The sequence below is a fragment of the Oscarella lobularis genome, chromosome 16 (assembly GCF_947507565.1).
Source record: "Oscarella lobularis chromosome 16, ooOscLobu1.1, whole genome shotgun sequence".
NCBI classification, from domain to species: Eukaryota; Metazoa; Porifera; class Homoscleromorpha; order Homosclerophorida; family Oscarellidae; genus Oscarella; species Oscarella lobularis.
Window position 1 is genome coordinate 1,869,878 of NC_089190.1, and position 19,680 is coordinate 1,889,557.

Here is a 19,680-nt window from a genome sequence, read left to right on the forward strand (position 1 = left end):
CGCCAATGGGAGGCGGATGAGGAAGATAAACGCTCTCTTTTCAAAAAGAGGGCTTGACATCATAGTTATTTAGTAGTTGCTGCCGCAATGACATCATAGCGGTAAAGCGAGAAGCCGCTATAGATTGAGAAGTTTGCAGTGACGTCTACATATAGGTACAGTATATGTATGTACATGTCTTTTTCTAAACTTATATAATCCGGTCACGTGATCAAGATCGTTTACGCGTTTTTCGCTCGTTTTAGTTGGCTATCTTTTTTTGCTCCGGCCTCGTCGTAGCTGCCGACGAGGCACTCGTCCTTGCTGGACACTCTGATTCTATATACGGCTCTGCTCTGCGCTCTGCTCTGATTTGGTCGATGACGTCAACCTAGCGCGCATCGAACGCACGTGATCGCCTAGTCGTGGGCGTCGTCATATGACGATCGACAAAAAAGGACTAAAGTGAACGAAAAAGCTCAGGTACGACATTAAATTTAGCATCGAAAGGGTTCTCGACTTTTCCCCGCCGTTGTGAGGCCGCGAAAGGAAGGGGGCTCGCGTATTCTTCGCAAACGTCGTTATTAGACGCTCGAAAGCGCGTTTAGAAAGAATATATTAGCCTTTTTAATCGTCCTTGTATCGATAAGCGGTTTTTCTTGGCCGAAAAGGAGTCGAACGGCTCCTCACTCCGCTCTCAAATTTCGATCGCCGTTTTCGCCTTAGATTCGTTATCTAGGACAGGTCCGCCTATTCTAAACGTCTAAAATAATGCCAATCTATCGTTTGAGACGGTCAGATAGGAGATTTGCGTTAGTGCCGTTTTTCACAAACCGTGAACTATAGTCCATGGTTTTTGGTCAAAAACAGCATCTCCCAGAACGCCTAGATTTCTACGTCGAACGATAGGGCTTTAGTACCTAGTTAACTCCACGGTTTCAAAATTGTCTATAATGTCAATTTTTTTGTATTTTTGAGAGGCGTGGCTAATATTAATACGTACCGGAAGGGGTCTTTTTTCGTGGGAAATTTGACCCGTACGAACAGTTTGACCTTGTAGGGTTGTTCTACTAATAAAGTAGAGTAGATCTAGCGCGTTTATTTGGAAATCCGTGAGTTGAGATTTTTAGGCAACCGTGAACTATAGCACACGCTTTTTGGTCATTTCGGTGACCTCTCCGATTCCCAATATTTCTTTATAAAACAATAGGGGTTGGTTGCCTATTTGATCTCGTGGTGCCAAATTGATCTCACACCTCAAATTTTGGCTGAAATTGGCATTTTTGTAGATGGTGATATGAACACGTGGATCAAGTCCCTCCTCCTCCACAGTGTTCCTTCAGCCTTTCAAGGTAAATAAGACAATGAATTTGATTGGAATTCAATGCGCTAATTCATTTCCGTTTCAGTTCTCTCCTCTCCCCAACGAATCGATCAATCCGACGATTTTTAGATGCAGAAAGAAGAAGACGTCGACGAAGACATCACCCTGGGGACTTGGGTTAAAGTCTCCCTCCCTGGCAGCCGGAGGTTAATCAGCTGTCCCCCTGTGGACTTGGGTTAAAGTTCACCCTGGTGACTTGGGTTAAAGTCTCCCTCCTTGTGGGCTGGAGGTTAATGTGCTCTCCCCTGGAGACTTGGGTTAAAGTCTCCCTCCTTGGTGGCTGGAGGTTAATGTGCCTACCCCCTGTGGACTTGGGTTAAAGTCCACTGTGGGGACTGCAGTCTCAGTCCTATCCTACCGCTTGGCCAGCAGGTCAAGCGGCAGCGCAGGAGCGACGGCCCAGGGACTACCAAAGAAGGAGGAGGAGGGAAGGGGAGACGAGAGGACTTTTTAATTTTTTATTTGTACATCCGGGATATTTCTAATAAAAATTCGAACATAGTCTCGCCTACTTTTTCATGCGGAAGTGGCACGCGACGCAGAATTGCGCAAATTAATTTTAATTTGCGTAATTCTACGTCGCGTGCTTTAGTGTACCTGCAAATCAAAAACAAAACGCATGCAACTATTCGTGCAATAAAACATGCAAAAAAAGAGTCTCTTCTATTCAACATGCAAAGTTTCCTCTTCTGGCTTGAGCTGCCTTTCTTTTTACAGAAGCTAAAAACGATAAACAACGCTCTCACAAAAAGGTCACGCGACAACAAAGGGAGCCTCGCTTCGACCATGACTATTGGGAGTTTCCTTGCTGCTTGAAAGAGGGCAAAATAATCGATAAAAGAAGGATGAGCCGATTTGGGGGCCCCCCGCTGGTGTTCGATCGCTCTGGAGGCGTTTGCGTGCTCGGACGAGCGCACGTAGGCACGAAATAAGAACGACTTACTCAGACGACAGCCGTGGGCGCCGCACGTGGCTCGAACGAAGCTCCTTTTGCTCGTCGATTTTTTTAGGGGGACCCTCGCGGAGCGATCACGCTGGGAAGCATACTCTTGTTTATGCGAGAGTCTAGATCATCTTACCAAGACGGCTGCGTCCATAGGAGAGAAGAGCGAGAGATCGCGTGGCGTCGTGTACTGGCGTCGGTTACCTAATATATGTATGACGCAAGGACTACAGGCCCGTATAAGGTCACATCAATAGTACTTGGCATAGTACTTACCTTTGAAGTCTTCTGTAGTCCATAATAAGACGCTTTCGTTCGCGTTCACACCCTTTTTCTCGATATCGGATTTCCAGAGTGACGTCAAACTACGTAACATAACATAAATATCCTTAGCCAAACTTTTGAACTTTTGAACTCAAATCCTATTACTGTATCACATACACTCACTTGCACTTCTACTCAATTTCTACGGTATCCCCACTCCGTTGCTGCTTCTTTGACGCTCCGCTGCTGATCGCCAGCGGCGGCCCGGACGGCGTCAGCGTCGCCGTCGCCGTCGACGCCGACTGAATAACAGCGTGAAGTCGCCCGCCGCCCGCCGCCTCCATCCGCCCCGACTGCGACACCAACGCGGGAGGAGGACCAACCCGAAGTACGGCGGGAGGCGCCGAAGCTCCGCCGGATCCGCCGGCACCGTACGCCATCGCCGTATTGATTTTCAGAGTCGACGACGATAGGGAAGAGGAGACGGAGGCGGAGGAGGTAGAAGAAGACGGCGGCGGATAGAGAGAATGCGACGGCGGCGGCGGCGGCGCGCGTTGAACGCCTAATGAATGATGATGATACGGTGGGTTGGCGCTGCCGCCGCCGCCAGTCGTTAGCGGAGCAATTGGAACCGCTTTCGTCACGTTTGCGGGAGCCTGTCGGATGAGTTGACGTTGCTGCTGATCCGGATGGAGATGGATTATCGACGGATGGGCTGGTTGAGGTGGTGGTGGTGGTGGTGGCGGAGCCGGCTTTAGTTGGGCTTTGGGAATCGCCTGCTTTGTCGCCAGTTGACTCATGATGCTGTACTCGTCCATTTTGAGTCGAGACGGGACGGACGGAAGGTGGGACAAATGCGACGGAAGACGAGGGAGTTCGTTTTTCATGTCGGCTAAGTAGTCGTCCATTTGAATAAGAACTGAACACGGGGATATCATAGGAGAGACAGAGACGAGTTTTCGTCTTCATACCGCGTTTCAGTACGGCGCAGGGACCGACTCTATCAATGTCTTTGATGAGGTGTTGGTGAGTCTCGGCGACGCACTCAAGTTCGGCGAATCTTCAAGAAAAAAATAAAAGGTAGGAAACATTGACTATCCTACTTCGCTATTTTCTACCTGTTCTGCAGAGACATGATGGGATCGCTGGTGCTCTGAGCTATGCCCAAACACGAGGCGCGTTTGATTTGTTCTTCAACGCACAACGCTTGCTCTAGAAGCTGCCCAAACGAAGAAGGACGATCCAAGGCTCTAAATAGTAAAGGCCAGCGGTTTCCTACCTTAAATCTCCGCGTTATAAACTTCGACGCGAAGTCGAACGGAGCTCCGGACGACTTGAAAGGAATCGATAGAAGGGAAAACCTCGCATCCATCAAAATTTCATTCCACCTCGAATACCCGCGCCTGAGAAAAAAACCTCCGAAAATCATATTTAACCTCAAGTTTATCTTACGCCGACAATCCGACAAGGAGCCAATAGTCGTGCCGTCGCGACCAAATCGTCGCGTCGCCAACGTTCTCTTCCTGCTCCCAGAGCGAATGCAACTCGGTGAACCCGCCGTCGGCAATATTGAACATGAAGGGGTGCCGTTGAAGATTGACCCACAATGTCTTCCCGAGTTTTTCTTTTTCGCCGCTCCTCGGTTGAACGGCAACCGGCGCCGGCGGCGGCGCGCTAACAGCGTCGCCGCTCGCTTTTCCCTCGTCGGAACCGCCTTGTTGAGACGGCGTCGGAGCGATGGACGACGTTAAGAATAGAGATGGGAAGTGTTGGAGGTGCGACGGAAGGCTTTCTCTTCCGTTGACGCGTTCGTATTCCTGGACTTTTCGTCGAATGAGTCGGAAGACGCCGATGCGAGCGAGAGCCGGCTGACGGGGCAGACCGTCGCGCGGAACGCCGTCGCGAAACGTCGGCTCCTGGTCGGAACCGGGTTCGAGTAGATGACGCATAAAAAGCGAAACATAAGCACTAAAAATTCAAAATTTTTAACTGATCTTCTTCTCATTAGAGATTTCCTACTTGAATTCTTTCTCGGTTTTGTTCTTGAGATCTTTTGGAAGCCAATGGGTGCGAAATGCGTTGCGCGACGGCATTCCGTATCGCATGACGGCGTTGAGAAAGGCGCGACGTTGACGCACGTTGAAGCCAAGCACTTCGAACGAATCACCAATGCGGACGAGAAGAGGCGGCAGCGGACGTTCCATGAACGCCGCCGCGGGCCCGGCTCCAGTTCCTTTCTTGGGACCGCGTTTTCGGGCTATTTGAGAAAGGAGAATCGAAAAGTGATCGCCGCGAAACGGAAGTCAGGGAGACGGCTAGGTTCTCGTATTGGAGTCAAGCCATGTGGGGCAGTTCATACAACACCTGATCAATCTCTACGTCCAACATTTTTTGTGCGCGGGTAACTCGAGTGCATAAGTACGCACGTTGGACTATGAATCTACAAGGTTGGGGTGAATGCTCGTTCGAAGGGGCTCACAAACGGAACACGCGCCCGCGTTGTTCGTCCGCACACGCCCTTGGGAAGGTCTGAGAGTGCCGTCACGCGGTCGAGATGACCGGCCTCCGAACGGGGGCGTGGGCGACCAGAAACCGTGGGCCTTGATGCAGCGCAAGGCAGACGACGTCCGAACGGGGGCAACCCCACGGGACGGATGCACGCGCTGGCATCTCAGTTGGAAAGCGCCCACGGCCGGCCACTGCAGTGCAATGAACGAGGTGGGAGCCGCGACTCTCATAACTCAATTCAGACTACACTTCGCCCCAACCGCTTTTTTGGAGTGGGAAGGGAAAGGGCTTGCTTGGTTTTTTTTTCCCGCCTTACCTTCGCCCAATTGGTCGTCGAAGTCTGATATATCGTCGCTTTCTGACTCTGCTTCCGTCATGCCTTCGCTCCACGAATCTGTTTTTTTATAGATGTGACGTCAAATCGTCGTCTTCTTTGCCTTTTTGTCTTACCCTGTCCGGCTTCTTGAATTTCGCCGTCGTCAAAGTAGTTTATCTTTACGGGAAACGGTTGAAGGAGATCGTTATTAGTAAACGTCCTCGTTTCACCTGTTTTCTCGTTCGTTTGCCTTTTCCTAAGCTATTCTCTATGTCCTCCCTTTCCTGTTCGTAGTGATGACGAAGCAACTTCTCCCAATAGTCCGGATCCGCTTCAGTAAAATTATCCTACGAGAAAAAGTCAATAAAAAACGTAGGAGAAGAAACAAGGCGTTCGTTTACCTTTAGAATTTCCCTCTCGTCAATCTAAAATTACAATCAATGATATCATTGTTTCATAGCAACGACGCGACTCTCTCTCTCTCTCTCACCTCGTCTTTGCTTTTGACCACGTAGCTGGCCACTTTGAACGAGCTCAAATACTCGTTCGCGAGCGTCTGCTTCTCTTCGATTCCCTTCTTACTTCGATCCAATAGCTCGCGAACGGCCGCTTCGTCGTAAACGATTCTCTTGCTTTCATCATCTTTAGCTGAAGAAAAAAACAGAGAATAGGAGCGTTGGCTTGTGGGTGCAGGCGAGTGATTAACCGTCTTCAAACAATTCCTTCGTTCCGAATCTTAGAATGTCGTCCAGTTCGCGTTTGGACATGCTGATCCCTTTGCTTCCGCTGTCAACCAAGTGAGTGAGCATCATCTTTCTCTTGGCAACCTACGGGGGAGAAAGGTGTAGAGAAGAAAAACCTCTTCAATGGAGATTTTTCTCTAGTTTTACCTGGGCTATTCGCTCTTCCACTGAATCGCGAGTCACGAATCTGTATATCATGACTTTGTTGAGCTGGCCGATACGATGAGCGCGACTGAGAGCCTTAGAGAAAAGGCTAGAGACTCGTCTTCCCATCGTAATATTATCCCTCCCTGTACCTGTATATCGTTGTGAGGATTCCAATCAGAATCGTAGATGATCACAGTGTCGGCTGTAGCTAAATTAATGCCGAGACCGCCGGCGCGAGTGGAGAGCAGAAAAACGAATTTACTCGACCCCGGTGCTAAAATACAAAATGAAAAATTCTTTTCGTTTCTACGAGAACCAAATACGTACCATTGAATCGATCAATGGCCATTTGCCGTGCGTGTCCAGTGATTCCGCCGTCGATGCGCTCATACCCGTAGCCCCAGTAATCCATAAAGTCCTCCAAGAGATCAAGCAACCGAGTCATCTTCGAGAAAATCAATCGCTAGAGAAGAAGGAGACGAATTCTCTGCTGAGACCTTACTTGAGAAAATATCAGAACCCTGTGGCCTTCCTGCTTCAATATTCGCATCATGCTTCGTATGAGATCGAACTTGCCACTCGTTTCGGTCAAGTGTTTGCCTTCGAAGGCTCCGTTCGGCAAACGAGGCGCTTCCTGTGGAACAGAAATTGAAGAAAAGATAAAGGACGAAGTCGTGGTGTCGTGCCTCGGAAGGCGCGGGAAAGAGGAAGGGATGATTGCAGCATTTTTTCAAATCCATGACGACGTTCAATAAGGAGACGTTGTCCTTCGACGACGGATGATTCAACGCTTGGAAATTTCGCGTCAAAATCGACTTGTAGAGTCGCCTAGGAAAAAAAAAAAAACGAAACGCCAGATCAAAAATAGACGAAGAATTGAATGGGTGTATTGCCTTTGGAGGGGAGAGAGTTCCAAGCGAACGATGAATTCACTTTTAGCTGGGATATTCTAATGAGTCAGACTTTGAAGTAGAAGTCTGATATTTATTTATATTTTACTTTCATGACGTCGGCCTTCATTCTGCGTAGTATGTGACGCTTGAGCAATTCGTGGAGCTTTGATATCTAAAGAAGCAGTCAATTAAAAAAATACCTTCTAATTAAAAACCCACTTGGTCCTCCTTTGAAATTTCAGCGAATTCTTGACTGAACTTCTCCCATGAACTAGACAAGAGTAAAACTTTAAAAATGTGCGGTACTACAGTTATAGAAAATAAGTACTGGAATTCCTCAGAACTGAGAAAATTCAACAAATTGAACAACTCTTCCAAATTATTCTGCAACGGCGTTCCCGTCAACAGAAGCTTAAACTTCACCTTATAATTACTCAAAACTTGAAAAAACTAAAATAGAACATACAATAAAAAAACACCCCCCTGATCAATTTCTAAATAAAAAACCTTGGATTGATTATTCTTCAATCGATGCGCCTCGTCGACGACAAGCACGTCCCATCGAATCGAACTCAAGAGCGTATCGTCGACGGAGACCATTTCGTACGACGTCAAAAGAACGTGAAATTTGACGCGCGCGCTCGGTCGAATGCGATTCAATTGCTTGCAGCCCGTCTTCGAAATGCGCAGGCCCTCGTTCTTGTCAAACGTCATGTCGAAGCGGCGTATGATGGAGCGCGTGTCCTTGCCGCCCGTGTACGGAACGACGTACATGTCGGGCGCCCAGAATTCGAATTCGCGTTCCCAATTGATGATCGTCGATAGGGGAGCGCTAACGAGAAAAGGACCGCGACTATGACCCTAATAAAAAATATAATATTTTATCTAGTATGCTTTCTTCTCCTCCCACTTCTTTGTATAAGGAGTAGAGGAAGGAGATTGTTTGTATCGTTTTTCCCAGGCCCATTTCGTCGGCTAAGATCGTGTTGGTGTTGTTGGCGTAGGAGAAGCGAAGCCAGTTCAATCCTTCCAGCTGGTAGCTATGAAGCGTGCCGCCGGTCGCCGTCAAATAGTCCGGCTGCGTCTCGTACTTTCGTTGAAGCTGAACGAAACGAAATTAATATATAAAATAGATACGAATTTTTAATTGAATATTTCTGACGTTTAGTCGCCTGTATTTCATTCGCTTGTCGACGGGTTCGGCTTTGCCGGCCAACGAGCCGTCGACTCCGGACAAAACGGCGGCCTTGTGCCGTTCGTAGGCATCAATATGTTCAGCCATGTTCCTACGAAACAAAAGAATCAATAAAAGCCTAAAGCATTCCCTTAGAAACTCGTCTACTCGCAAACGTCCGCATCCTCCCAAGTGCACCCCTCATAGGGCATCTCCTTCCACTTCACAAGATAACGCGTACACCCGGAATGTTGCCTAAGTAAAAATATATGCACATATATAACAATATTCTGGGTTTTTATACTTTGAGTCTATGACTCGTTGGACGATGAGCCATTCGGGTCGAATTCCGCAATTGTAGAGACTCGCTTGGAGAGAGTTGCCCTTCACGACGTTGTCCGGGTCTTCGGGCGGCGGCGGTTCGGACATGTCGTTTCGGCGAATGTAGATGCGATACATGGGATTCTCGCAGATTTCCACCTGCGCTTCTGTCACCCATTCGCACTTCCAGTACGACAGATTCACGTATTTCACAAAGAAAAGTCGATTATCGTCCTTTATGGGGGAGAATATGACGACGATTTTGATTTGTTGTTGAGATTTCTTACTTCTTCTTCTTTTTCTTCTTCGTTGTCTGAGTTTTTGACAGGCAATTTTTCCGTTTTCGTTGGAGATTTCAGCGGCGATCCGGTTCTCGAAAAGTTCAGGTTCTCGTTCTTCTGATCTCTTTCCCAATTCCACGTCAGAATTTTCTCGACTTTGTATGGCAGTTTCGTCTTCAAAACGAACGTCTTATTGAATATCATTTGTGTAATGATTTCGTACCTTACACCTTGGACAGTGCCACGATCCTTTTGGGATGGACGAAAGAGGCGGTTTGAGACAGCTGATGTGATAGGATAGCGGGCAGCGATCGCAGCAGAGAAGCTCCCCGCCGTCGTGACAGACGCAGCATTCGTCGTCGTCTTCCTCGTCACTGCCGACCTCCTCCTCTTCCTCATCACTCTGGGGGAAAAAAACAATAATTATTATTATGTCTCTATATAGGCGATCTCCTTACCAGATACTCTTTGTCTGATTCTTCAGACAAGGATGCTATTCCCTCGTACTCGAATATATCAACGTCTTAGAAAGAAAAATCGTTCATAAACCCACCTCATCTATATAGTATTATTATTATATATATATATATATACCTTGATAATACGTTCCTGTCTTTTTTCTTGACGGTCGTTTTTGTCTCTCGGAGACTCGCGAATGAGTTTCGCGTTCTCGTTTTCTCGATCGTCGCGTTCTCGCCGTCTCTTCTTCCCCGTCTTCATCGCTCTCCTCCTCCTCTTCCTCCTCTTCGTCCCGTCGCTTCAATTTCTTTCTCTTTCTCTTCTTCTTTTTCTCTTTCCTCGATTTCTTCTTCGTTTCCACGACGCGTTTGCGTTTTTTCGCCGGCGCTCGACGCCGATCGTCGTCTTCCTCCTCATCCGCGCCGTTCCAGTCGAGATCGGGCGTGTTTCGCTGCGAACCGCGGGTGCGTATTCGTCGCGATCGCGCGACCGGCGGAGAGGGAGCCCTCTCGAGGAAATCGTCCGTGTCCGAGTCGTCGTTCGGCGGCAGCAGCACTCGCTTTCGATTCGACGTCGATCGAAGCGCGTTTCGTCGCGACGACGAGTCTGCATGAGGGAAAAGAAGAGCGTTCGAATTTTAGCGCGCGCACACGAGACGCGTTTCGCGCCGAAATCGCCAAAGGAAACGATTTTCGCGCGACGTGACGAGCCAAGACGCGATTTCGTTTCCGACCGAGCGTTCTAGTCGCTCGGAAAGCGGAGATTCCATTGCGAATGTCACGTGAAGGAAGCGCGCGGCATTTACGAAAAAATTCTGCTTAGTGCCCGCGTTTACCTCAAACTAGCGAGTAAAACGATTCGAAACAAAGGTGCTCTCGCGCGAAAACTCGGAAGCAAAATAAAGAATTCGCGCTTGGACTCGAAAACCGATTCCAAGCGGCGAAAAACGACGCGTTTCGACGTTACCTCGTTCAATTGGCTCTTCCATTGGCTTTTTGACGGCGTTTTCGGGTATTTTCGCCGACGAACGCACGCTTGTCTCGCACTGACGTCACGACTTCGTAAATTGATCAAATGACCAATGGCAATGCGAGAAAACGATCACGTGACGAGAACGAGCACGAAAACGAGGCCAGATCCGCTCGAACCCGCGTCCCGGATGCGAGAGCACAAAATGTGCCAAAACGAATTCAAACAAAACAAAATTGAAAGAATCTAAGCCGAATTAGCAACACGTTTACTCTCTTTCAAAAAGGCTTTATTTGAGATACATTCTTGATGCACAAAGCCTACAGAGACATAAGGTCCATCGTTTCATTGCTTTCACGGTCCTGTAGACAGCAGAGCCAACACAAAGCTAGCCATTGCCGTGGAGACGGTGTAGTTACTGAAAAAACAAATCAAGAGTCAAGGAAGAGTAAATAGAAATAAAAAGCTATATATAAATATGGGTTTAGAAAGGATACAATGCCACGTGGAACGAATGGAGAATGTAGAAGGCAAATGCTAGGAAGACGAGCATGTAAAGAGCATTGTTGTAGAATATCGAAAAGGCGGTTGCTTCGCGATCCGAAACTTCGTTCGTCTTCCAATCGATTCTGAGGAGATGTGAGCATTACAAAAATCGATTTGAAAAATGTCCGAATTTCAAACTTTTCGTCTTTTTGCGGTTTGGGTAGTTTTTTGTCGGTGACATCCATTTCTCGCGTGATGACGGGTCGTCTCGCGCGAGAAATTCTAAAAGAACGAACGCGAGGTCCTTTTTTTTCTGCGAAATCGACACTCCCTTTCTTCTTACTTGTGCCAAAGGTTTTCTTTCACTTTGCCGTAAGAAAAGGCGATCACGTACGTGCTGACTAGCGTCATTAGTACAAATAGCACGCTATACGTGACGAGATCCATTTGAAGGATGCGCCACGCTAGCCCTACGAACGAAAACGCTAAACGATTCCCACAAATGGGGCCCCAGTCGGCTCTCACATATCGGAATCGCCGCGACAATGAACGCGTTCACGTAGAACAGCCACTGGACCCCCTTCGTGGGCTTCCTAGAGTACTCCTCGATGAGTTTCTCCTCTTCTTTCGTGAACTTTCCCTTCGGCATGTTGACTAGAGTGAGCGTGCGCACACTGCACAGATCACGTGATATTTAAAACAGCATAATGATATTAATAGAGACATGTCAACATATTGTTTCTAGTCTTTTACACCACTTCTTCGTTGCTAACCGTATTGCTAACATCGTGAGTGTCCTCCTCTATTTCCGCTACAAGAATACGCTTACCGCGTGAGAATACGTCATTCAGTTGATGAAGGACAGTCAGATTAAAGCGAAAGTCTTCCATGCCCATATGAGAGAGATAGTCCGCCGCCATTTTTGCCACAGCCAACGCTTCGCGATACTTTTCCCCTTCCGTCATGTTTTCGGGCAACGTTTCGACTTCTTTCTTCCGCTTGCGAGGATGCGTTCGTTGCAGCCTCGGCTTGAGAGAAAAGGACTCCTTTGGATAAAAGCACCAGATAAAAATTATCAGAAGAAATATATATATATATATATATATATATATATATATCCTACTCTATTCATCTCGTGATTGTGATCTCCACACATTGCATTGACAACCAGAGACTCGCCATCCGAAGAGGCCTTTAGCTTTATATAGAAAGGACACTCTTTCAAAAAAGTGCTATAACGGAAGAAAACGTTTGATATCAAACATATTGGCGGGCAGTGCGTACAAAAATGGCACAAAAAGTGGCGAAACTACGTAATGATACGGGACGTACCCTTTGACCGATCGCTTTCCGAGCGATTGCGATCGGTATTTGCGTCCGCCGTGAATGCACGCGTAGCGAATTTCGCTGAATCCTAGCTCCTGCTTGTACGTTTTCTTCGTGGCGCGCTTTCGCGCCGCTTCGACCGAGCGCGAGTCGCGCACGTACAACTGAACGCAATTCTGTAGCTCCCAGTTCTTTATCGCCGTCGATAGGACGTCGAACGACGGAAACGAGGTCCCGATGGCAATGACAACCGGCTTTTCGGCCGAGTTGTCGTCGCCGTTCTCGTCGGACATGGAGAGTTGGGAAGAAATCGTATACGGGAACGTGCGTGATTGAGTTTATAGCCTGCACGTGCTTGGATTAATATGGCCTGCCTGAAGTCGCCCACTTTCTGGAAAGAAGCAGCAACGCTACTACTAGCGTCGCGTCGCTGCGGCCCCGCCGTGCTCCCGTACGACTACGACGTTCTCATGCAACGTCGCAGCAGTCGAAAGGGATCGTTTTTTCCCAGCGCAAACGTTTTTCCCGGCGGCGGCGTCGACGAATCGGATTTTTCCGACGATTGGCTATCGATTCTGCCTCAATCGATCGTCGAAGCGAGTCTCGCGTCGTCGCACGCCTACCATAGCAACGAGGCGACGCCGAAGCCGCCCGTTCTCGCGCGACCGTGGAAGTCGCGCGTTCCAAACGAAATCGCCTTCAAATTGACCGCCATTCGCGAGCTCTTCGAAGAATCGGGCATACTTCTTCTCGCCATTTCGGACGAGAATGTTTCGGTGACTTCTGACGAGCGGAAAAAGTTGCGCAAGCGCGTCTATAACGACGGTCGCGAATTCGCGAAAATATGCCGCGAATTGAATGCGTACCCGGATGTGGAGTCATTATACGAGTGGTCCAATTGGCTGACTCCTCAAGCAGGCTTACGACGCTATGACACCTTCTTTTATATATGTTGCATTGAGTCTCGACCTGACGTCTTTCACGACGAGGGCGAGACAGTTGCATCAGAATGGGTTTCTCCACTAGAAGCGCTCCTATTGAGAAAAGAGGGCCAAATGAAGTTGCCGCCACCGCAGACGTACGAACTTGGACGCTTGGCTCGGTTTACCGATTTTGATTATTTGAAACGGTTTGGGCGGCGTAGGGCGCTCAATTTTCCCGTTGAGCGTTGGCTGCCTGTCACTGTGCTCTGCTCCGACGGGGTAATCAATCTTTTTCCTGGAGATTCTCTCTATCCAGCTGAGCTTCTGAGGAATGTCCCTGAACATGTCGATCTTTCTGAATCTAAAGAATATCAAGACTTTCTTGATGAGTGCAAATCAAAGACTATTGCTGGTCACGTTATGGGATTTCATTCCGTCAACTGTGACGTGTCAGAAACGCCGAAGAGGTTCATGGAAACATATAGGCTTGTCAATAACGTATTTCCTTCACAAGGACACCTAGCACCTGAGACAGTAGAGTAGAGGTGTATAGAATAAATAAATAAATAAATGAATCATGGGCATTATATAGAGGGGCCCCCGTATGTTCAATGGCAGGTCCCGAGGTTTTGCGGCCGTTTCTCGACAGGACGCTGCGAGTTGGCATCAAAGACGGCCGAAAACTTACGGGAAGATTTAAATGCACGGATCACGACGCCAACGTTATATTGGCGAGCGCCGTGGAACGCATGCCAGGTTCAGAGGGAAGGTTTTGGGGGGTCTACTACTACGTAGACGATACTTGCCTTCGCAGGTGCAGACGAAAACGAAGAACCGCGTTTTCTCGGCTTGGTGATGATTCCCGGACGCTACATAGTCAATATCGAATTGAAAGCCAAGGAGGAAGAGGATGCGGTATCGAAGACGACCGAGCACTCGTCTCAGGAGAAAGAAGAGACGTCAGCTCCTCCAGTAGAAGAAGAAGAAGAGAAGAAAGACACAGAAACATAGCTACAATCAGAATAATTAATACTACTGTACTAATAAAATAGACGTACATGTATGAGGCAACTGTATTGATTACGAATTACCTGATTCTGTGACACAGACTAGACTTATCCTTCCTTTCTTGAAAGTCTGGACTTTACAGAGTTGATTAGAGTTTGAGTCGTCGAGGTTGTGTTTGCGTCTTTCCACAGGCCCTTTCTGGCTTTGGCTGCCCTAGTCTGTGCCTTGAGAAGCAACTCTGTTGCTTCTGACGAATTCGTCTGCAACTCTCCGTCCACAGGACGAAAGATAGCAAAACCCTTTCTAAGCAACTCCTCATTCACACAAAACCTAGATATAGCAGACTAACAAAAGATTATAATGAACGAATCAATCAATCAGATATTCTTAGACATGCATGGCACACCTTTTGGCTGTGCACGAGGCAATCAACTCCACCGCGAGAATTCCTCTGAATCAACTGACAAGTGACAACCTTTCCCCTAACGTTCGTCTCGAGCCAGTCTCGAGCCTCTCGAAACATCGTATTCGATACATTGACGCCGGCAAAATCGACGCGGATTGGTTGATGATGATGATGGGCACGAGAACCGAAAAACGGTCGAAGCAGTTCTCTGAGCTTGGGTCGATGAACGGCCGCGACGTGAGTCGAAGAAACCGATTCGACGACGCATCGCATCGTTTTCCGTCGACGAAAAAAACTCGACGGAATCGCGTCGACCGAGGCGTAGACTCGCGTCTGAGCCGAAAATCGAGACATTCGAACAGATGGAGCTTCTCTTTGACTTACGTATTGCCTGATTATTAGAGCGATTCCTGCGAACGCCATTGCGGGAGCGACGAGCTAAAAGGGATCGTCTTACTGTATTTTCGCGATTTTTCGCACAAATGTCGCTGCTTACTCTTATCCATTGAAGATGATTGTCAATTGCAGTTGCGAAACGATCTATTATAGCTTCGATTCGCTCTTTTTCTCGGCCAGAAGCGGCGCTATCCGAACGAGACATTTGACACGGCAGCCGTAACAATGATCAGTTGCACTGACACTAAAAATTTAATCCTTACAACGCATAGACAGCAGATAAAACATACGTACACACACGTACACACACACACACACAAAAGGCACGAGAGTCTTGCTCTCTCGCACCCTAAACTATAACGCCTGCAATCGATGTATAATCGCAAATAACTTCACAGCAGGACCAACTTTGATTTGCATCGAATCGAGCAAGTGATGCTCCCTCAAAAGCATCAGTGCTGGACCGTCAATGAAGTTCTCCCGAAAGACGGGACAGCAGCTGGCAAAGCCGGCTCTCGCTATGAAAGCGGCCACGTGTTCGATTGTCCACGTGCTCGGCGATAGGGGAACGTTGGCACGAAGCATCACTTGTCTCAAATCGCGCCACTCGGACATGAGAAGAGGATTGGGCTCCTCTAGACTTCGAACCGTCTGAGCAAGAGGTGACTCGTTCGTTTGATTGTTGGAAGAAGTGCTTGAATCCAATGCTGATTTATTCAAAAATGGGCCAAGCCCTGGGGAAGAGAAAGATATTAGAAATTTTGCTATACTATTTGGCATACTTACGTAACCAGAAGTCGGTTCGCTTGATTCTCTTACCGTCACTATCCGGCGCAAAGGAAAACAAATGAGAAGACCGCTCTATAAATAAGCATGAAATCAATATTTAATTGTGGATTAGTGCTACCTTGTTCCATAGGCGACCCGTCACTGTACACAGTATAGGGCCTCTTTCGCCCCGAAGAAGAAGAAGAACCGCCGTCGTCATGATCCTGACTCTCATTACCTGGCAACGGGTCCACGCCGCCATTTTGATTTTCACCATCCCCGTCGGCCACGCCCTCTCCTCTCTCATCGTCGACGTCACCACGCAACCCAGTCACACCGTTACTCCACACGCTAATTCCCGGTCGAACGTCCTCCTCTTGAACGTCGAGAACGCATCGTTCGTCGCTGTTTCGCGACGTCGATACCGTTGTCGTCGTTGTCGTCGTCGTCGTCGCGCCGCCACCGGCACTGTCGGCGGTCGCGGCGATGGCTTTTAGGCCGGTGGCTGCGGTGACGACGACGATTTCATTATCAGTCATTGTCGGCGCCGCCGCCGTCGACCAATCGGTGCCGCTCCCGTTCGAGCCGGCGCGGCCGCCGCCTTTCGCGCTACTCGGTCGTCGCCACGATTTACGTTTCGGTCCTCCCTGTACAGAGCGAATAAACGATTCATTCACGATTGCGCAGATCGATGCGCGTCGCTGCGCGCTCTGTACCACCGTCGGCTGCTGCTTTGCGCACGTATCGCACGCGCACTGGTGGGGATGAACGTCGATGAGGCCGAGCTTGATATAGCGCTTGATGGACGTGCCGTTGTAACGTATACTCCGCTTCCAATCCTTCGACGTCGTTCGACCGGCGATCGCTTGAAACTGATTCGGCGTTAGCCAATCGCCGTTGTATTCGATGCACGGGCCCCGACTTCCCTGACCGAGCTTGCGTCGATGAAGCACGGCGTGCCGATCGCCGCATACGATAGGTAATCGATCGGGCAGAACGGTCGGCGCGTCGCCGCCGCTCGTCGTCGCAACGGCGACGACGATCGCTTTCGTCACGTCGATCAGATTGCCGCCGTCGCTCGTTTTGCGTTCGTCGACGATCGACGTCGTCGGCGCGATCGACGTCGGCGTCGTTTCGGCGACGACGAGTCGACGCGACGTTTCGTCGTCGTCGTCGTTGTCGTCGTCTTTCGGTCGCGACATCGTTGTCTTCGTCGTCGCGGTCGGCGTTGCCGTTCTCCCCCTTCTCGTAGTGCTCCTCCTCCTATTAGCGACGGCACGATGAGCGGAGGAGGGCGCGGCGACGCGAGCGTTCATTGGTCGACGAGCGGTCACGCGACGGCGTCGCGATGCTGATTGGTCGGCCGGGTAATGATTCGCCGCGTCACGTGGACGGCGCGCCGCGACCGGAATACAGTGATACACGCCCGCATGCGCGCGCGCCGACAAGACAAATCCGTATGAAATTATTACGAAGCGAGAGCGTCGTCGTCGTCCGAATCTGACCAATTCGTAAAATCTTCTACGGTGTCGTCCGCTTCGACGACGGCGTCGTCTAATTTCACCTTTTTCGCCTTCTTCTTTTTTGTTTCCTTCGTTTTCGGTCGTTTCTTCGTTATTTTGCTAGTTTCGCTAATTTCCTTGGTTACACAACATATTAAACGATTCGCATTTTTTCATTTGTCCATCGTCGTTACCTGGATTCGTTCGTGTTTCGCCGCCTTCGTCTTCCGTTTCTCGTACATGGACTCGACCGCTGTCGTCTTCCGCTTTCGCGCCGCTTCCCATCGTTCCTTATAAGCCAGAAGAACGCGGTCTTTGCGGCTTCCGATCTAATTGCCCGCAGTATAAACTTACCACCGTGTCCGAGTCGGCCGGTCCGAAACCAACGGCGGATCGCGTTGACGTCACTTCCGCCGACGTCTCTTCCAGCTAAAAGGGAGTGGTGGTCATTAGGAAAAAGGAGCAGTAGTGCAGCTCACCTTGTCAATCAATTGTTTTATTTCCTGTTTGACGTTGATTTGCTTTGTTTCTTTGCACAATTTCCGAAGCTATAATAGATGCCGTGCGTGTTCTATATGATCATTGATTTGTTGATTATTACGCGAGTCACTATGGGGAGAACGAGCTCCGGGAAAGCGATCGAATGGGAATGAATAGTGAAATAGTTTAGAAGACCATCTAAGCATTTTTCAAGTACGGCATCCTGTAAGAAAAGGACAATGTGCTTCTATCAAAGATTTGTCCCCATCATGTCTTCTCACTTGGAATGCTTTGGTCTGAAGCTGGGCTTTGGTCACTTTTAGGATATAGTCGAAGTTGATTGGTTTAGCTGTTGACGGCTTGGGTTTTTTCTGCATATCAGCAGAACCTAATATCTAAGGAAAGAGATCACCAATGTGTCTTAGGAGAAACGCTGATAAATAAATACATACGTCTACTAGAGGGGATGCTACAGGTATCAGGGTCCCTGTCTGACTGGCAAGCAAATTGAGAGATGAAATGCAGTAGAGACGAAGTGGGAAATATCGAGAAGACGGAGCCAATCTAAATAGAAAATCAAGATTAGGGGGTATTTGCTATTACTTTTCTGACCTCATGACTCCAGTTGTCACTTGAACGAGAGGAAATATCAGCGGTTTCAGTGTGTCGCTCTGGCATTCGGCCAAAACTCGGCACCACAAGTGAATGCAGTGGATGAATTGCCAATTGTAAACACTCTGATAAGACTCCTAAGAAATTCCATCTCTAAGCAGATTTATCAATAATTAATTAAATCTTGCTTTTTTGTGTGATGTCGTTGCCGTTCGAAGTTGAATGGCCAGCTGACGAATGTAGACGAATCCGTGCTGATACGTGGTGCTGTGATCAAGACTGAAAATCTCCACTAGCGAGTTTTTCATCAGGGTGATATGAGGATGAGTTCTCGGCGAAGTAAACTTGGAATTCGCCACAAAAGCCAGATACATTGACTAAGGAGAAAAACAACATACAACATAGAATTGAGTATTGAGTGTGTGAGACCTTCACTAGAGTTGTCAGAAAAGTCGCTGACGTAGCAGCTGCAAAATGACGCAATGTGACAAAAGAAACAATGCTCACTTCGGAAGTGGACGTACTCCACAATTTCACGAGCGCCTAAACGCTATTGATTTAATAAATGACATAGGCTTGAGGTTCTATTATCGACCTTGCTCGCCGACTTTAATAACCTTGGATAGCAAACAAGAAACCGTGCCAGATGCTGCACTTGTTTCAGTAGCAAAACAATCATTGATCTATCTGTTAGATGTTGCACCAACTCCAGCAAATTGCATAAGTGCAATTTTATTGAAGAGCGAACGCGATGCCACTGGGAGTCAGAAGAAGGCAAAGCTCTAAAAAAAGGACATCACGAAATAAAAAAATACTTTTTAAAATCTATATTACTTTTTTGACTTCTGAGGAATTCTCTTGTCTAACATATTGGGAACGTGTTGCAGACAAATTTTGATGAGACTGTTGAATTCTTGCGTTCCCTTGACAGTGTACGGCTGAACGTTTTTATTTCCGGTCAGAGTTGCCACGCTGGCAGCCACGGCCTTGGCGACGTCCTTCAGCACACTAATCTCATTGCTCTAAGTGAAAAAACGATGAAGAGAGAAAAACGCCTCGTTTCGAAGACGTCACCTCCAGGCTAGATTTCCATTTTTTGATTAGCTGGAGTGTGACTGGCTTAGATGTGACGTCAGAAATCTAAACGATGCGTAATGGAACAGCAAGCAAGGCGAAACGACGTCTTAGCACCGTTTCGTCGTCTTCGCTAGTTTCGTTCTCGTCGCCTTCGTCCATTTCGTCTTCTGGAGCCTCCTCTTCGACGTCTTCCTCTTCCTCGCCCTCTTCCTCGCCGTCGTCGTCGAGACCGTACGACAAAAAGTCGTCCGTGTTCATATCTAGATACTCCTTCGACGACGATCGACGTTTGGCCATGCCTATCCGGGATATCTG

At 48.4% G+C, this 19,680-nt stretch overlaps 6 protein-coding genes and 1 long non-coding RNA gene across 13 annotated transcripts; 3 read left to right on the forward strand and 4 right to left on the reverse strand.

The window, feature by feature from the left end:
• The first annotated feature begins 26 nt into the window (after positions 1-26).
• Positions 27-1,890, forward strand: LOC136197027 (uncharacterized). Its single transcript, XR_010672351.1, has 3 exons — positions 27-462; positions 1,269-1,331; positions 1,389-1,890. It is a non-coding gene; the product is annotated as an uncharacterized lncRNA (long non-coding RNA).
• Positions 1,808-10,479, reverse strand: LOC136196998 (chromodomain-helicase-DNA-binding protein 3-like). 3 transcript variants are annotated; one of them, XM_065986673.1, is made up of 34 exons: positions 10,379-10,479; positions 9,548-10,018; positions 9,412-9,476; positions 9,177-9,356; positions 8,960-9,127; positions 8,656-8,906; positions 8,520-8,606; positions 8,340-8,463; positions 8,088-8,279; positions 7,685-8,038; positions 7,506-7,627; positions 7,397-7,448; positions 7,284-7,349; positions 7,178-7,233; positions 6,971-7,112; positions 6,787-6,918; positions 6,612-6,729; positions 6,434-6,558; positions 6,285-6,377; positions 6,101-6,221; positions 5,885-6,042; positions 5,796-5,819; positions 5,625-5,741; positions 5,529-5,571; positions 5,395-5,472; positions 4,590-4,827; positions 4,023-4,538; positions 3,850-3,973; positions 3,689-3,789; positions 3,542-3,630; positions 2,583-3,489; positions 2,443-2,533; positions 2,307-2,397; positions 1,808-2,083 (listed from the first exon to the last, which is right to left on the reverse strand). In XM_065986673.1, the coding sequence occupies exons 1-31, from the start codon at positions 10,398-10,400 to the stop codon at positions 2,762-2,764; spliced, it is 5,157 nt and encodes a 1,718-aa protein (XP_065842745.1). In that variant the 5' UTR covers positions 10,401-10,479; the 3' UTR covers positions 1,808-2,083; positions 2,307-2,397; positions 2,443-2,533; positions 2,583-2,761. The 3 variants fall into 3 exon arrangements, with proteins under 3 accessions (XP_065842745.1, XP_065842744.1, XP_065842743.1); XM_065986672.1 differs by lacking the exon at positions 2,307-2,397 and having other exon boundaries at positions 2,443-2,510; XM_065986671.1 differs by lacking the exon at positions 2,307-2,397.
• Positions 10,480-10,601: 122 nt separating this feature from the next.
• On the reverse strand, positions 10,602-15,156 carry LOC136197021 (translocon-associated protein subunit gamma-like). Of its 3 annotated transcripts, XR_010672350.1 has the most exons (10): positions 15,027-15,156; positions 14,915-14,968; positions 14,531-14,863; positions 13,923-14,468; positions 13,534-13,642; positions 13,302-13,477; positions 13,060-13,227; positions 12,200-13,007; positions 11,991-12,099; positions 11,538-11,913 (listed from the first exon to the last, which is right to left on the reverse strand). XR_010672350.1 is itself a non-coding variant. In XM_065986705.1 (7 exons), exons 3-7 carry the CDS (start codon positions 11,514-11,516, stop codon positions 10,736-10,738), a joined length of 531 nt encoding a protein of 176 aa, XP_065842777.1. In that variant the 5' UTR covers positions 11,517-11,913; positions 11,991-12,099; positions 12,200-12,499; the 3' UTR covers positions 10,602-10,735. The 3 variants fall into 3 exon arrangements, 2 of the variants coding, with proteins under 2 accessions (XP_065842777.1, XP_065842776.1); XM_065986705.1 differs by lacking the exons at positions 13,060-13,227; positions 13,302-13,477; positions 13,534-13,642; ... (2 more) ...; positions 14,915-14,968; positions 15,027-15,156 and adding exons at positions 10,602-10,799; positions 10,879-11,010; positions 11,066-11,149; positions 11,211-11,337 and having other exon boundaries at positions 11,393-11,913; positions 12,200-12,499; XM_065986704.1 differs by lacking the exons at positions 13,060-13,227; positions 13,302-13,477; positions 13,534-13,642; ... (2 more) ...; positions 14,915-14,968; positions 15,027-15,156 and having other exon boundaries at positions 12,200-12,533.
• Positions 12,555-13,691, forward strand: LOC136197012 (acyl-coenzyme A diphosphatase NUDT19-like). Its single transcript, XM_065986692.1, has one exon. It carries the CDS (start codon positions 12,559-12,561, stop codon positions 13,657-13,659), a length of 1,101 nt encoding a protein of 366 aa, XP_065842764.1. The 5' UTR covers positions 12,555-12,558; the 3' UTR covers positions 13,660-13,691.
• LOC136197026 (N-alpha-acetyltransferase 38, NatC auxiliary subunit-like) lies at positions 13,705-14,179 on the forward strand. The gene is made up of 2 exons (XM_065986711.1): positions 13,705-13,872; positions 13,931-14,179. The coding sequence occupies exons 1-2, from the start codon at positions 13,728-13,730 to the stop codon at positions 14,125-14,127; spliced, it is 342 nt and encodes a 113-aa protein (XP_065842783.1). The 5' UTR covers positions 13,705-13,727; the 3' UTR covers positions 14,128-14,179.
• Positions 15,156-17,128, reverse strand: LOC136197006 (uncharacterized). Of its 3 annotated transcripts, none has more exons than XM_065986685.1 (4): positions 16,414-17,128; positions 15,834-16,341; positions 15,713-15,787; positions 15,156-15,660 (listed from the first exon to the last, which is right to left on the reverse strand). In XM_065986685.1, the coding sequence occupies exons 1-4, from the start codon at positions 17,008-17,010 to the stop codon at positions 15,281-15,283; spliced, it is 1,560 nt and encodes a 519-aa protein (XP_065842757.1). In that variant the 5' UTR covers positions 17,011-17,128; the 3' UTR covers positions 15,156-15,280. The 3 variants fall into 3 exon arrangements, with proteins under 3 accessions (XP_065842757.1, XP_065842756.1, XP_065842755.1); XM_065986684.1 differs by having other exon boundaries at positions 16,411-17,128; XM_065986683.1 differs by having other exon boundaries at positions 15,834-17,128.
• A 20-nt stretch (positions 17,129-17,148) lies between these two features.
• LOC136197005 (nucleolar complex protein 2 homolog) lies at positions 17,149-19,668 on the reverse strand. Its single transcript, XM_065986682.1, has 14 exons — positions 19,480-19,668; positions 19,363-19,428; positions 19,123-19,310; positions 18,884-19,070; positions 18,718-18,831; positions 18,477-18,665; positions 18,289-18,425; positions 18,129-18,240; positions 17,958-18,071; positions 17,798-17,899; positions 17,676-17,744; positions 17,551-17,625; positions 17,391-17,486; positions 17,149-17,333 (listed from the first exon to the last, which is right to left on the reverse strand). The coding sequence occupies exons 1-14, from the start codon at positions 19,660-19,662 to the stop codon at positions 17,163-17,165; spliced, it is 1,803 nt and encodes a 600-aa protein (XP_065842754.1). The 5' UTR covers positions 19,663-19,668; the 3' UTR covers positions 17,149-17,162.
• Between the last annotated feature and the right edge of the window lie 12 nt (positions 19,669-19,680).

Bases quoted from the DNA above. Each gene is read 5' to 3' on its own strand.
- LOC136197012 (XM_065986692.1), top strand. From the start codon at position 12,559: ATGGCCTGCCTGAAGTCGCCCACTTTCTGGAAAGAAGCAGCAACGCTA.
- LOC136196998 (XM_065986672.1), bottom strand. From the start codon at position 10,400: ATGGAAGAGCCAATTGAACGAG. The intron at 7,628-7,684 runs GTTTTTTATTTA...GTTCTATTTTAG, and splicing joins TGAAGAATAATCAATCCAAG to TTTTTTCAAGTTTTGAGTAA. The intron at 6,559-6,611 runs GTACGTATTTGG...TTTGTATTTTAG, and splicing joins GGCCATTGATCGATTCAATG to CACCGGGGTCGAGTAAATTC.
- LOC136197026 (XM_065986711.1), top strand. From the start codon at position 13,728: ATGGCAGGTCCCGAGGTTTTGCGGCCGTTTCTCGACAGGACGCTGCGA. The intron at 13,873-13,930 runs GTTCAGAGGGAA...TTGCCTTCGCAG, and splicing joins CGCCGTGGAACGCATGCCAG to GTGCAGACGAAAACGAAGAA.
- LOC136197005 (XM_065986682.1), bottom strand. From the start codon at position 19,662: ATGGCCAAACGTCGATCGTCGTCGAAGGAGTATCTAGATATGAACACG. The intron at 18,832-18,883 runs GTCGATAATAGA...AATAGCGTTTAG, and splicing joins TATTAAAGTCGGCGAGCAAG to GCGCTCGTGAAATTGTGGAG. The intron at 18,241-18,288 runs GTCAGAAAAGTA...TTTTCTATTTAG, and splicing joins GTGACAACTGGAGTCATGAG to ATTGGCTCCGTCTTCTCGAT.
- LOC136197006 (XM_065986683.1), bottom strand. From the start codon at position 17,010: ATGAACGCTCGCGTCGCCGCGCCCTCCTCCGCTCATCGTGCCGTCGCT. The intron at 15,788-15,833 runs GTAGCACTAATC...GCTTATTTATAG, and splicing joins CGGGTCGCCTATGGAACAAG to AGCGGTCTTCTCATTTGTTT. The intron at 15,661-15,712 runs GTAAGTATGCCA...TCTCTTCCCCAG, and splicing joins GCGAACCGACTTCTGGTTAC to GGCTTGGCCCATTTTTGAAT.
- LOC136197021 (XM_065986704.1), bottom strand. From the start codon at position 12,486: ATGTCCGACGAGAACGGCGACGACAACTCGGCCGAAAAGCCGGTTGTC. The intron at 12,100-12,199 runs GTACGTCCCGTA...CTTCCGTTATAG, and splicing joins GGAAAGCGATCGGTCAAAGG to CACTTTTTTGAAAGAGTGTC. The intron at 11,914-11,990 runs GTAGGATATATA...TTTTATCCAAAG, and splicing joins ACAATCACGAGATGAATAGA to GAGTCCTTTTCTCTCAAGCC.